The sequence below is a fragment of the Alligator mississippiensis genome, chromosome 11 (genome assembly GCF_030867095.1).
Source record: "Alligator mississippiensis isolate rAllMis1 chromosome 11, rAllMis1, whole genome shotgun sequence".
NCBI classification, from domain to species: Eukaryota; Metazoa; Chordata; order Crocodylia; family Alligatoridae; genus Alligator; species Alligator mississippiensis.
The window spans coordinates 7,599,378-7,614,593 of record NC_081834.1 but is presented as its reverse complement, the minus strand read 5'-3'; the positions used below and the strand labels follow the sequence as shown (position 1 = coordinate 7,614,593).

The 15,216-nt window shown below is 46.9% G+C and overlaps 1 protein-coding gene across 2 annotated transcripts in view; it reads right to left on the bottom strand.

Annotated features, from left to right (window-relative positions):
* Positions 1-15,216, bottom strand: part of ADAMTS17 (ADAM metallopeptidase with thrombospondin type 1 motif 17) — a 261,444-nt gene that overhangs the window by 137,719 nt on the left and 108,509 nt on the right. For both annotated transcript variants that reach the window (XM_019477538.2, XM_019477539.2), the window contains exons 9-10: positions 7,898-8,038; positions 6,939-7,089 (exon numbers count right to left, since the gene is read on the bottom strand). In XM_019477538.2, the coding sequence (XP_019333083.1) occupies positions 6,939-7,089; positions 7,898-8,038 (292 nt within the window). The remainder of the gene's footprint in view (positions 1-6,938; positions 7,090-7,897; positions 8,039-15,216) is intronic.

Sequence of the window (15,216 nt, the reverse complement as noted above, 5' to 3'; positions counted from 1 at the left end):
GCTGCAGGAGAAGCGTCACCCTTGCCAGGAGAGATGCTGCAGCGACTACAGCCTCGTGCCTTCTCTGTACAGCACGGCACGGATAAACACAGAAGGACGCAAAGGGTTAAGCTCTCCCTGCAGCACAAGGCTTATGTAGCTTTTAAATCCCATGCTGAAAGCTCATATGACTTGAAGAGTGCATGAGCTTTTGCTATTTGGGCAGGAGAGCGTTTCACTTTGAATTACAAGTGCAGTCTAGCTCTAGGAAATGGAGGTCAGTCAGGCTGAATGGTAAGCGCTTTGCAAAACCCAGGAGGTAGGTGTCCAAAGTACATCACAGCGAGGCACCAAATACCTGGGCAGACAATACGGCATATTTTAAAAGGTTTGTTATTATTTCTCTTTAATTGCACCCCCAATCCCCACTGCCTGCATCACATGCAACTTTGGAACAATACTGTTTTCTGCTGCATTTCCAATAAGATACCTAATTAAGAAGGGCAAACTAAGTGTAACTAAGAAGAGCCAACAGGGGCCTAGCTGACTTGGCACAGGGGAGGGAGATACACCTCTGAAGACAGGAGCTGCTTTATTCCTAAAAATCAAACATCACTATGATAAACGCCTTACGGGCCACGGGCCATTCTTCCAACTCAAACCATCATTGCATGATAAACAGGGGCCAGATTCTGTTTTACAAGATGTACTTTCAGGAACTTAAACTCCTTCCCCATGTAACGAGATGAGAATCATTCCCAGGCAGTGACAAATACCTAAAACCGAGTCAATCTAGGTGAGAAAGCAGCCAACTTTTCTGGCCCCAGGAGGGAGTTAGTCTGCTCAAGAACCTTCAAAAAACATTTGGGGCGAAACCTTCACCCCCTGAAGTCAACAGGAGCCTCCACCCGGGATCCTTAACTGCTGCTGAGAAAGTGCATCTATCTCAAGGGTGGGTAAATGTGGCCCGGGGGCCGGATGCGGCCCGCCAGGCCATTCTATCTGGCCTGCGAGGCGCTCCCCAAAATTAAGAAAATTAATATTTATCTGCCCCTGGCTGCCTGTCATGCAACCCTCAATGGCTTGCCAAAACTCAGTAAGTGGCCCTCCGCCCAAAAAATTGCCCGCCCCTGATTTATCTGCTCTGCTCATTGTATGCCCTCACTGGCAGACAACGCATGGATGATACAATAGGAAAGGCTAATGGAGAACTCCATGAAAACTCACTTTTGATACATTTGCAAGCAACAAGAGCGCTCTGGAGAAGGATGTAATCCTGACACATCCATAGAGGTGGGGCTTGGTAAAATGCACATTACCCAGGGTGAAATCATTTCCATTGAGAAGTGGCCAACTTCTGTGTTTCTTCTTCCCTTGCCCTAAAGTCAAAGCTGATGTGCCAGTCTCCCACAGACGTACACAGAGACCTACTGAGGGGTGAGCACATCTTCACCTACCCAATGGCCAGATTTTCAGGTCAATCCTGCAAGTGCCACCTGGATCCATGTCAGAACCAACATGAGCAGTGCATGATGCAAAAAACATTTGCACCCCCTCAGGAGCTTGGCAGATATGTCATTTATTGGCAGACATGTCATTTATTATTTATGCAACATCTTAGGAGAACACAGTGCTCTTGAAACAAATAAAAAATGACTGGTCTGTGCCTGATTGCACCCCCCGCCAACCCTCCCTGTGACTGAACTCCTAGTCTAGAAGTCTGCTTCTAAAACCCTTCAAAAAGGGCAACCTGTTTTAGGAAAGGGAGCAGGATCGGGTCCAACATGCCAGGCAAAGGATGACAGCAAACAAGGCATGTCAAGGATTACAATGAGAATGAACGGTGAAAGATGCTGACTGACAAATACCCACATATTTTTGAATGGTTCTGTGGTTTTAATTTATTCCATTAAAATCTGGCAGCAGTATCCAAAGGAACTGGGAAAGCATCTAGTAAGATGTGCATGTGAGGCTCAGGACCTTTCACTGGCATGTTGAGATGTTTGCAGGGGCACAGAGCTGGCTCCTGGGGGTTTGGCCAACGGGTACTTAACTTTTCGATGCTGCTGGTTTGCAGTCCAGCATCTAGGGGTGTCTATACATGTGCTCCAAGGTGGGGGTGGAGCGGTGTTTTAATTAGAGAAGTTTCCGGGCAGCCACTTTAATTAAAATGCCACAGTGTCATGTGTATTCAGCATCCTGCATTTCAAAATGGCCACGGGGGCACTTTAACTAAAGTTCATTCAACGAGTTTTGGTTAAAGTGCTCTCGCGGTCATTGTGAGATGTGGGATGCTGAATACACGTGACACCGCCGTACGCTGGAGAGCTCTAATCCGATTGCTCCAGCAGACTTGATTAATCTATTTAGAACATGCTGGAGCACATGGATAGGCACCCGAGGTGAATCAAGGCTGAAATTTTCAGAGTAAGTGCTGAACTTCTCCATTGAAAGCGCCGTGCCCAGCTCACTAACACATACGATTATTAAGGGTGAAGTTGCACGTTACACTTAGACCATACTAAGGACATTTAAAATGAAGTGTTCGCACATTAAAGCTCATTAACTCGTGCTAAGTGCCCGCTGGGTATCTCACTTCAGAGGAAGGTTGACTCACCTGTGCTACCTAGCTCATGCTAGAATAACCTTAGGTGGCTGCAAGGAGATAAAACGAGCAATTTGTATTCATCCAGAATCCCAGGATGCATCACTACAAGTCCCCGTCCCCACCCAGAGCAGGGATAGAGCCAAGGCGTCCTGGCTCCTAGCCATGCCCCTGCTTGCCACCTCTCTACGGGCAAGTCAGAACAGCGCAGGCAAGACCTGGTATTAACCACACGCGACTGCTCACAGCACGTTCTCACCTGAGCGCCACGTCACCTTCCACACGTGCAGAAGGGTCTAAGTGTAACCTAACCCTTATACGGGAAGCATCAAAAATTCAGACTCAGTGGAAAAAGATTCAAGGCTGACTGCCTTACTTTGTAAGACAGCCTGAAACAGCGGCTGTAAAAAGGGTATTGCTATTTCATTGGGGTTTTTTTGCTATAGGGTATTCCTATGTTTATTTTGAGAGGCTGTTGAGCCTGAAGCCTAACGATGGGGACACAGCACTGTTTGCTTTGCTAACTGTGTCACTAATGAACAGAGAAAACAGAAAGGAAGAGGGGGTTCATAGTAGTGAGATCTGTTTTGAGCAGAATTTCATTCTGGCCTCCCAGGTGAGTGAGGTTTGGATTATGGGGAGGGAGGAACCTCAGGAGGATCATTGCTTCTCCCTTTCAATCTGAACTCTGGAAAAAAAAGAGCAGACATGACACAAGCAGCCCGTGTAGAAAAACCTAGGCTAGGATCTGCCTTTCTAATGAATCTCCCTGTGAATTTCAGTCACCTGGGGTTTCAGAACTATAACGTTGTTCTTCCTCGTGTGTCTGACCATTTCAACAATATAGAAAACGTGGTCAGACCCAGAAGGCGGTGGTTGACAGAAGTCAATCGTCGTGGTGCCCTGTGACCAGTGGGGTCCCCCAAGGCTCTGTCCTAGGGCCTATACTATTCAACATCTTCAATAATGATGTGCACATTGGGGTCAGAAGAAGACTGGCCAAGTTCGACGATGATACCAAACTCTGGGGCAAAGCTTCCACACCTGAGGACAGGAGGACGACCCAGGCTGACCTGGACAGGCACAGGAAATGGGCAGATGAGAACCTGATGGTGTTTAACACTGAAAAATGCAAGGTTCTCCACCTTGGGAGGAAAAACCTGCAGCATCCTTATAGGCTCGGCAGTGCTACGCTGGCTAGCACTACGGACAAAAGGGATTTGGGGGTCATGATTGACCACAAGATGAACATGAGCCTGCAATGTGATGCTGCAGCTAGTAAAGCGAGCAAAACGCTGGCTTGCATCCATAGATGCTTCTCAAGCAAATCCCGGGACGTCATTCTCCCCCTGTACTCGGCCTTGGTGAGGTCGCAGCTGGAGTACTGCGTCCAGTTTTGGGCTCCACAATTCAAAAAGGATGTGGAGAAGCTTGAGAGAGTCCAGAGGAGAGCCACGCGCATGATCAGAGACCAGGAAAACAGACCTTACAACGAGAGGCTGAGAGCTATGGGACTCTTTAGCCTGGAAAAGCGCAGGCTCAGGGGTGATCTGGTGGCTGCCTATAAGTTAAGGGGTGCTCACCAGGATCTGGGGGAACATCTGTTCACCTGGGAGAGTGCCCCAAGGGATGACAAGATCAAACAGTCACAAACTCCTCCAAGACCGTTTCAGGCTGGACATAAGGGAGAACTTCTTTACTGACCAAGCCCCCAAGGTCTGGAATAGCCTGCCGCTAGAAGTGGCTCAAGCACCTACTTTTTACGCATTCAAGAGAAATTTGGATGTTTATCTTGCTGGGATCCTATGACCCCTGCTGACTTCCTGTCCCTGGGGCGGGGGGCTGGACTTGATGATCTTCCGAGGTCCTTTCCACCCCTAACGTCTATGAAATCTATGACATTCTCTATCTACCTTAGAGATCTATATTTCTGTTCATAACTGTAGTACCTATGGCCCAGATCCTCACAGAGACTAAGGTACCTCCTTATTTAGGTGCTTAGATACCATTAGAGATCTGGAACTGGATGCTTTCATGTAAAAAAGCTTATCAAACAGGGAGGCTCTTCAGTATTTTCTAAAGATGGTTAGAGTCTGGATTCATCAAATCTCTGGGATTTTTGTTCCAGTCAGATTACATGAATTTGTTGAATATAGAGAACTCCAGTTTGCCTTACATAATTATGGAGCTCTTTTATCTCTTGATGGAAAGTTATAATGTAGGTCTCTTTATTAGATGAGAATGTAGACAGAAGACTCTTGTAATCATAAAAAGATTGAGTAGGCTAATTTCCTGAAGTTTATTTCCTTTTTGTAACAAATATTTATTGTCAAATGTTTATCATATTACTTTTTCATTTAGATTTTTTTAGTCCTTTATTGAATTAAAAATACCACATTACCATTGGCTAAAAGAGGAGACAACGATGTTTGCCAATAATTTCTACAGCTAATGCCAATGACCGGTGCCAATTTTTTTTTTTTTTTGGTTCATATTTTTGTAGACAGCTTAGAGACTTACAATACAAGCATTCTGTAGATGAGGCATGAGAGATACAAAGATGAAGTGAGCAGAAATGTAAAGGGTTTCAGAATGAAAGCCAAGAGTTTCCTAGAACATATTTCAGTTCACTGAATGCAAACACCAGTTCAGAGTAGCTTAATGGCATGCACATATCAAGACAGTGCAATGGTGTGTGAAGTCAGTGGTACATACCTTCCCAGATTGCAGAACTACTGCATTCAGGATCAGAAAGACTCAGACTTCTGTTCAAATTTCTCATGAGAAATCATCCAGACTTCTCATGAGAAATTACTCTAAATTATTTATAAATAGAGGCAGGGGGGAGGGAGTGTAACTTATGTTTTAAAGATGTAAAATATTAAGACTAGATTAAAATCACCGGGGGCCAAACACAACTCTAATTATCTGTGCCTAACAGAGAAGAATATTGTCTGCTGATCTGGTATACTAACAAGTACATCGTGCAGGAGGAATTTCCAGAACACTATTTTAGGAGATGCTATTTCAGCATGAGAAAAACTGATTAGCTGGCAGCAAGCTGGCATTTCCCAATGCGAGGAGAGCATCCAGGAATGGCAGTCCTTTACTGCAACAAGGAATGCAGCAAATCTCTCTCCAAAATCTGGGCCAGCAGGATGGTACTCATAGGTATGGAGGAACTTTCCTCCTCCTAGGTATTCCTGGGGTTTCCTTAAAGGGTACATATGCTCAAAGCTTGTTTCCAGTACAGTAGTCCCAGTGGTCTGATCCCTGATGGATTCGGAAAACACAGCCTCCCCAGACTCTTTTCTCATTGTTTTCATGTTCTGTGTTAGCTAGCTGTCAGGTCCAAAATAAATACAAGAGCAAATGTGAAACTCTGAGCCTGTTCCCAGGACTTGCCCGTGTTCAACAGTTCTATTCATTTGGCAGTTAGGAACCTTGCTTATAATTATTAGTTTCTTTGTCCTAATCAGTTCAAAGCTCCAGAAATTCTCAGAAGGCAAAGGAATGGCTTGCTAAAAAATAATACTGGCTACTCAGTGAAAGGGCAAAGCATCTGTCAGTCACTCCTGCTATTCTAAACTAGCCGTCTGTAAAACACAAGATAGGGTAGAGAGTCACCACCTCGTTCTGGCGGCAGAATGAAGACGCTTAATGCTTTTCTTCTCTAGCCCTGCTAACACATTGCAAAAGTGTGGCCTGTGTAATCCCTATTTAAAATAGGAGGATATAGGTTAAGCACAGAAGTTAAGAGGCATGTTCATAGTCCTACAGTAAATCAGAGAGAGGCAGAGCCAGGAGAAGAACGTGGGTATCCTGCCTCCCAAGCGGGTACCGTGTCTCCTAGAGCATGTTACCTCCCTAGTAGATTCACTGGAAGAGAAGAGGCCCAGTGATCACCGATCAGCCAGCTGGTTCACACATTAGCATTGCTGCAAAGGAGAATTAGATTTAGATCCTAGCAATGGCTCTCAGCCCAATTCCAGCAAGGCTAGAAGTGTCATGAGAACCTCCTCTGATTCTGGCACATTGACTTCAGATAGGGTTTGCCTGTGTTGAGGCAGAGTGTAAACTGAATAAGGACTTCCAGATCTGGCTCTAGGAGTTTAACATTATCTCTGTGGGTGGCAGCTTCAAAAACACTCAGCGTTGGCTTCCCTCTAAACTGACACCGAAGACAATGGGAGTTTTACTGTGCATTTCAACGAGAGCAAGCTGGGCCAAGGATGCACTCCACTGGAAAATCCCACAGCCTCTTTGCAGTAAAGAGTCCTTCCATCCTCAGTTCCTTTCCAGCTGTGCTTCCCTTTTCCACCCTCACTCCCGGGCTTCCCCGGTCCCCGCTTACCTCCATGTTCTTACAGAAAGTGGCGTTGGTCCCAAAGAGGATCTGGCACTGCTCATCTGCGCTGTAGTGCATCCCCGGCAGCTTGTGAGGAAGCCGCACCACGTACTGGCTTCGGGGGTCGGTAACCAGCAAGCAGGTGCTGACCTTGGACCTGGTGAGGGCAAGAGTGAAGCGTGCCATTAAGGAAAGGGTGTGGATGGGCACAGAGAAGGTGTCACTTCCCTATGCCAAGCGAGCAGAGTGCCTTAGTGAGACACAGCTGACTGTGAGCAACCAAAGCTGCATCTCAGATCATTACATTATAGATCTGGGTCTACAGCTGCGGAGTCCAGAGGAACTGAGTATTTGCTCTGGTATATGATGAGTTAGCAATCTGACGGGCTTAAACCCTTTCTGAATTGCTAAGTGAATGAAATCGAACAATGGATGCAATGGAAAAGGAGTTGAAAGTGAATTTACAGTTCCTGTCCCGTGCCCACTTCGGGGTGAGGGAATGACTTTGAATGAACTCTCTGAGAAACGAGCTTTTCTCTGGCTTGTACAAAACAGGCCGTTCGAACAGCACAGAGCTGCCAGGACCTTCCAAAGAGGGAGGACATTTTAAGGACATCCATCTGCTGTATTCCCAGACTGATTCCTGTCACTGCAAACACGGAGGGGATTCAGCTCTAAAACGGAGGTGAAATGGTTTTCTGTTCAAGCAGCTGTCAGTGCGCTGACGTATGGGGCAGATACCATTTTCCATTTCTTTGTTGTATTCTCTGCCAGCCTTGGATGCAGAGAGGCTGCAAAAGGAGGCAGACTCAATCATCTGTGCAGAAATTTTACACATATGCACCCCCGCCTTCACCTCCCTCCCCGCCAGGCCCTGCTCTGACAAACGAGCTCAGTGTTTCCATTTCAAATCAGATCCCAGCTCCCGGCAAATATGGGACTTTCCCTGCTCATCGTGTCCTTACTTGAGGAAGTTTTCGAGGTCATCACGGCTGCAGGAAGACCAAGAAAGGTCACTGGGATTCCTGCCCTTCACCCACTCTCCGGACATGATGTGTGACCTCCCTGCACAGGCTAAATGGTCATCATCATGGCTCATCCCCATGCTGTTGAGTTAAAAAAAAATACATAGATAAAGCCAAGCCGTGTACATGCTTATCTTTCCCCAGTGCACTGCTCAATGATGTGCTCTGATCACCTTAGGTATAGCAGACACAGCAGAAAGCAAAGCTTAGAGGAGAATCCATCGTTAATAAATCAACTCACAAATTTAGCCTCCAGCCCATGCACATATCACAATTTTCCTGAGTGTACCTCTTGAAGTTAGAGTACACCTCTATAACTTCAAGAGTGAGTTAGTTGGTTGTTCCTCGCTCTCCAGATTGACGGCCACCACCGGTAGGGGCTGATGGAAACATTATAAATTCTGGCAGCAACCTGTAGCTGGGAGACAGCTCTGCGACGTTTCATGGACCTGCTTCTAGGACCCGATTAGTGAGTCCATCCGGTGAATTCTCATGCAAGCCACTTCAACAAGGCATTGCTGTTTTCAGTGGGCTTCCCGTGGGCTTTCCAAGCAGGAACTCGCTTGCTTGGAGGTTCACGAAAAGTGAGCACATGAAGGGGTTGAAGCACAGCAGAGCATTTTCAAAGCAGGACTTGCAGAAAACTCTGCCCTACTTGTCCACGTCTAGCCAAAAAAGTTCATTAGAGCCAAGTTGAGCACGGTCAACCAATACTGAAGTATAATTCATGCGAAACACTGGGCCTAACTATGCCCCTGTGCCAGTGTAAATCAGGGGTAACTCCACTTAACGTACAAGGGTTATTCAAAATGTGCACTATCCTTTAAGATAGGAGCACCCAGATGCCCCGGCCAGAATCAGCCCCAGCCCCAGCCAATACAGATAAATGCAGAATGCGACCCACTATAGCTCATCCAAACAAATGATGCACATTGGGTGTATGCAAACATAACTGAGAAATTAAAATACCAATCCACTGAGTCTGCCCAAAGTGTTTTACAAGCCAGCGAGGTACTTCTGAGGTCTTGGGTTAACACCACACTTTTTCCTGCTGTGCAATGAGAGGATACGTGACTTGGGAAAGTTCATGTAACATGCAAGTAAGAGAATTGAGATACCATAAACCCTAAATTCCCAGCCCATCCACATTGTGCTACCTACCAGCACTGTTAGGACTTGAGGCTGCCAATATTACTTTTCTAGCAAAATAGCAGTCATCTGCATTAGGATCCAAAAGACCAGCCATGAGGGTAACAACGAGTCTCCCCGCTAAAGAAACAGTTTGTTCCTCAGCAGAAGGGCATCCTCCTGTACAAGGTGCTGGCTTGCTGGACTAGCCAGTTCCTTTAACTGGATTACTAATACATACATGGCTCGAAAAACGTGAGTTCATTTATATTCAGTTCTTTGCCCCTCTAGCTTCATTTCTCTCCAGGTTTGGGATTCAAATATTCAAAGCCTCAACATAACATAAATTCCCACTTCTGATGAATCAAAACCAGCTTCACTAGCCTGATAATTATGGCTTAGATTTAACCACCATTTAGGCTATTTTTAGCTTAAAGTGAAGATTACACGGCTGAGTCTATTATTTTAGGTTTATCTCCAGGGACGTTATTATCTCAACCAAAAATACAGTTAACATCATTTCTTTTTTTCTCCTTTTTAGACTCAGAAGCTCGTAGCTTTTCGTGCTTTTTAACCTCTGTGGGTTTTGAGCACAGCAAAAATGTTAACGCAGAGCACGCTCTGTTTGACGCACGCAGCCGTAATTTAACAGTCAGTTAAATTCGAACTTCGAAAAGATAAAGGTTGAAAACCTTGCCCCCTTTGCACTTCCCAGGGGTTTTGCTAGTGACTTCAGTAGGGCCTGGACTCCACTCAAGTTGTTCTGTCCCTGTGGCTTCAACCCAAGCTCACACACACACACATGCACGCACGCAGTACTACATCTCAAAAAAACCCAACCGCCCCACACACATCTCTCTGGTACAGGTTAATCTAATAGGGTTCTCCTAATGCAAAAAGGCCCACATAAAGCTTGCACTTATAAGAAGTGAGAAAGGAAGAGCTGAACATCCAGATATATAACAGAGCTGAATGGAAGGTTTCCAGTGGGACGTTTTTCTGCTGGAGAACGCTATGTCCATAGGATCTGTGGGAACATGTCGGTGTTTGTCAAATCTGGCAGAAAGCAGGCGGGTTTCCAAAGGAAGATGGCTTGGTTCCTTGCCAGCTCACCTGCCTTGCGGGCTGTCGCAGAGCAGGGATGCTTCATGGCTGGAGAGACCCAGCATTGCCTGGCGCCCTCAGATTTCCCAGGGTCTCTGCCAGCACACTGGGAGCCCTGGCTGAGTGCTCCCATACAGCCAGGAGCCTGGCACCCTTGAGGGCTTAGTGGAAAGTAGGGCTTTTCAGCACTTCTGGGCTCTGTGATATGGAGCCTGGTAGCCCTGAGATTCCCAGCCCTATGCAGGGCTTGCAGGCTCCCAGCTTCTCCAAAGCTTCCTCACTGGTCAGCCAGCCCTGCCCCGCTCCCCTCCCCTCGCCTCGGTGCTCATGGCCCCCCACCAATTCCACACTGAAATGGAACGTCAGTCTGATCTCTTGAAATCACAGCATCATAGAAAATGAGGGTTGGCAGGGACCTCAGGAGGTCACATCTAGTCCAACCCCCTGCTCAAAGCAGGACCAGCCCCAGCTACATTGTCCCAGCCAAGGCTTTGTTGAGCCGGGTCTTAAAAACCTCCAAGGATGGAGATCCCACCACCTCTCTAGGTAACCCATTCCAATGCTTCACCACCCTCCTACTGAGAAGGTTTCTCTTAATATCCAACCTAAATTTCCCTTGCTGCAACTGGAGCCCATTGCTCCTTGTCCTGTCATCTGCCCCCAGGGAGAACAGTCCAGCTCCATCCTCTTTGCAACTGCCCTGCAGGGAGTTGAAGACTGCTATTCAATCCTTCTCTAGACTAAATAAGCCCAGTTCCCTCTGCCTCTCCTCACAAGTCATGTCCCCCAGCCTTCAAACCATTTTCCTTGCCTCCACTGGACTCTCTCCAATTTGACCACATCCTTTCTGTAGTAGGGGGCTCAAAGCTGAACATGAGACCCCAGATGTCACCTCACCAGTGCTGAATGGAGGGGAAGAATCACTGCCCTTGCTCTGCTGGCAACGCTCCTACCAATGCAGCTCACTATGCCATTAGCCTTCTTGGTAACAAGGGCACACTGCTGGCTCCTGTTCAGCTTATTGTCCGCTGTCACCCCCAGGTCCTTTTCTGGAGAGCTGCTGCCCAGCCAGTCGGCCCCAGCCTGCACTGGTGCATGGGATTGCTCTGTCCTAAGGGCAGGACTTGGCACTTGTCCTTGTTGAACCTCATGAGATTTCTTTTGGCCCAATCCTCCAATCTGTGCAGTTCTGTGGCGATCTTAATACAGTGCATCTTCAGTCCCGCTTCTAATTGCAGGTTCCAGCCAGGCTGAGTAAATGACATCATCAAATGTGATTTGGGAAGCACAGAGGCAAATTTTGCCCTATATAGACTGACCAGTCTCCCCCAATACTGACTTAGGAAAATTACTTTTTTGCCATTGTTTGTGAGCTCATCTGGGCCACAAACCAACCCCGGAGCAGGGATGACCCCTTAGATGAGTACCTCTTGGCAGAACACAGTTATATCTCAAAGCCATCCTCCTTGGACACCCAGACCCTGCGATATAGCCTGTTCTGATCCCCCTTCCCGAAGCTGAGTAGTAAGTTAGGCCCTCAAAAAGGCCAGTGGATTTCAAGCTAGAAGGTCCTTTGCAAACGTGGGAAATCTGGCCTTCACTGTTCCTCCTTGCAGGGTGTTTGTCTTTAGCAGCAAGTCAAAATCAGGAGCACATAATAAATCCTCCATTTCAACTTGACTAAAGTTTCCTGCCAAGACCTCATGTCATAGCTCATAACTCCCCTTCCATCTAGAGAGAGACCTGCATCCCTCACCGTGCGCTTGGTGGTAACTGGATGTAACTACCAGTATCACTCAGCAAAGCTTGCCCTGACTCTTCATACAGGTTGCTGGTACCCGGGCTGACCCAAAAGCAAAGCCCTACCAGACTTGAGGCCACGCAATCCTAAAACCCTGAGCCCAGAGGCAGGTGCACAGAGGCACGACGCAACCAATTCAGCTCACGTTTGGTCCCCAAGCAGCACAGAGAGACTGTGCAGTATCTCAGCTGCACTGAATGAGGTTTAAGAGCAAAGAGCCATGAATTTAAACACAGAGGCGTGGGACTACAATCTGATCTCAAGCATCCTGGCTCAATGAAGACGCGCTGTTTTGTGCAGGGTTTATCTGAGGCTCGAATCTAACGCAGACTTCCATTTGCTGGTGGAGCGTCAGCCAAGTCAATGAACCGAGACACGGGTCATCATGTGCTACTGTCTGCCGGTGCTATCTTAATGCAAAGTAATCGTGGAGTTTTGGCAAGAAGCTAGATTCATCCAGTGTCCAAGAAAAGACATAGAATAAAAAGACACAAAGAGCTGGAGAAGTGAGTGCAAACCATCAGTCTCTAAAATACCTTCATATAAAAAACAACTTGTTTTCCAACTATTTAAGTTGGTCTAATAAGAGATATCAGATTCACCCAACCTTGTCTGCCTATAAAAAACAAGGCACCGTAGCTGCTTCATACCAAGGGGACACCGGATTTAAATGTCAAAAGTACCTGTAAAACCACCTTCCCATGAGAAAGCATGTTTATAAAGTAAACCCCATTTAGATGGCAAAAGGCACCCTGCAGTAATCCTAGAAAGCCATCAGCATTGGCATGGACAGGGGAACTGCCAGGCAGGCTGACAACTGGCTAGAAGAGCAGGAATCAAGGCTTGGGCTGAGTTTGAGGGGGTGAGGGTGGAGGCAGGCAAGGCCCTGAGTTGGACTGGGTCAGATGCCACATCTTCCTTACTGACCTGAAAGAAGGACCACTGGGCAGAGCAACACAACTGGCAAGAGAGCGCAAAAGTGAGTGCAAAAGGCAGCTGGAGCCCTGCTGCATGCAAAGAGAGCTGGGAGCGTCAGGAACAAAATGTTGGACTCCACTGGGAAACTGCAGCTGATACACTAGACGCTGAATAAACAGCCTAGCTTTGCCTTGACCTCCCACGTTGGCTTAGACGTATGTAGGGGAGCCCCAGGCACAGCCATCTGCAAGGCATAACAACCCCAGCAGCCCTACTTTTCTTAGCCATTTAGGTCGAGAGAGAGGGAAGGGAGCCAGACTCTGCCCCAACAGCCGCCAGACTCATGCCAGGGGAAACTAGGTGAGGAAAGAAGCTCAGCTGGAGCCTTGGCAGCCTGTGGACCTGGACATGGCATTTTGCCACTTGGTCCCCATCCTTTGGGAAGCTGGAACCTAGAAGTGGCAGGAGGATGAAGAGGACTGCATACACGTATAAGCTCACAGGGCATCCCAGCACCTGGTTGGGGTGTTGGCTGCACCCAGGATGGGGTGGCTGGAGTGCCTTCAGGAAGATATTCCTGCAGAGTGGTTAGCAGGCAAGGGAAGAGAGTAATCAGATGCACAGTGAGCAGTGTTGGACAGGAAAAGACTGGGCAGCTGGGAAAGAGAAGTCACTGGATTAGGAATTTAACACGTTTGTACAGATCATGGTACCCACGCTGGAGCAGTCACATGCTTGCGATGGACCTTGTGAGCCATCGGACTGCAGAGAGTAGGGAAAGTGCCCAATACACCAACAATGTAAAAAAAAATTAAATCAGCACAGACACACAAAGGATAAGAAAAAGATGCTACTGGACAAAGAACCAGACTGGAGCATGCTCTGCAGTACAGCAGGGCGACACAGTCCGTCTCCAAACAGCTCCTATGGAATCGTATCGGGCACACGGTGCCACAGTAAATGCAGGGTTGTCCTGTACGGCCTCTGTGGCATCCCTAGTGCTGAGATGCAAAGACCCTCCCGACACTTGAGCACCAGTGCCTGGGCTAAGTACGATCCTATGGCGTGTGCAGGCCCTATTCCCTACTCACGCTCTCGTACGGGCCTGCTAGCAAGCTGGAAAGGGGCAGAGGTGGTAGCCATAGCCTGCCCTTCTCTCACCATCAGAGCAGCTGGCTTTAGGAAGGGGAGAGCACAACTCCTGAATAGCTATCTTGGCAGATTATTGATGATGAAGTTCCCAAGCGTGGTTTCTGATCAAATTGGCCACAATCTTTTGCTGGGTCTCCTGTTTCAGAGGACTCCTCCTCATATGCTCTGCTCTGGGCAAGAGTTGACGGGTACAATTCTGCCTCCGAACTATTGAACTGTCTGGTAAAACACAAGCCATCTTTTACGTGGATGCTGTTAAAGCAAAGGGGCCGTTTCCAACAGAAGAGGCAGAGTTGCTTGGTAAAGTCTGTTTTCCAGGCAGCACTTTGATGGAGTCGGGATGTGGGCCGCTCAGCGTTGGAACAGGGGGTTGCCTAAAGCCTTTTAGTCAACACATATTTTAGCTTTCTCGTTAATTTTATTTATTTATTCATAGCATTTGTTGAAAAATGGGCTCTTTTCTTTGGCAGAAAACAGGGGTAGCAGTTACTAATTAGGACATTCCTGGCTTTAGCTTCATTTTATTTTATTTTTTTTTTAAAGCTGCGTTATGGGAGTTTATCTATGAGAATTGCCGAGGTGAAAATTTGCTAAAAGAGGCTTTGATTCTGCATTTGTGAGAGAGAGACACAGAGAGAGGAGACAAGAGCATCCATATATATCATCTGCATACGTACGGATTTCAGATTCTTCCCTTCTCCTTCCCTCTTACGGCGTACATACACAAGCAGTTGTGCTGAATCAAAAGCTTAAATCAGCAAAATTGTAGCTCTATAAATCTGGGGTCACATATATATAACAATATAACTGGGATCTCTTCAGAGTTATTTATTTGCATGGCTTTCCCCTATATTCTGTTTTAACACACACAGATATATATATACATATATACATATATATATATATATATATATATATATATATATATATATATATATACACATACATACATTATATATTTTACACACACACACAGAATTAAAGGATTTCAAATAAAAGATGTGTAGCAAATTCTAAGCGCACGGGGACCAAAAGTCAGCTGGAGCAGCATTTCAGTCACTAGAGATGTGCTGATTTATACCAGCTTGAGACCTGACCCCAAGGTTAAAAAGCAAAAGCTCTCAACCTTTCGGCGCTGGGTTTCCAGGAGAATACA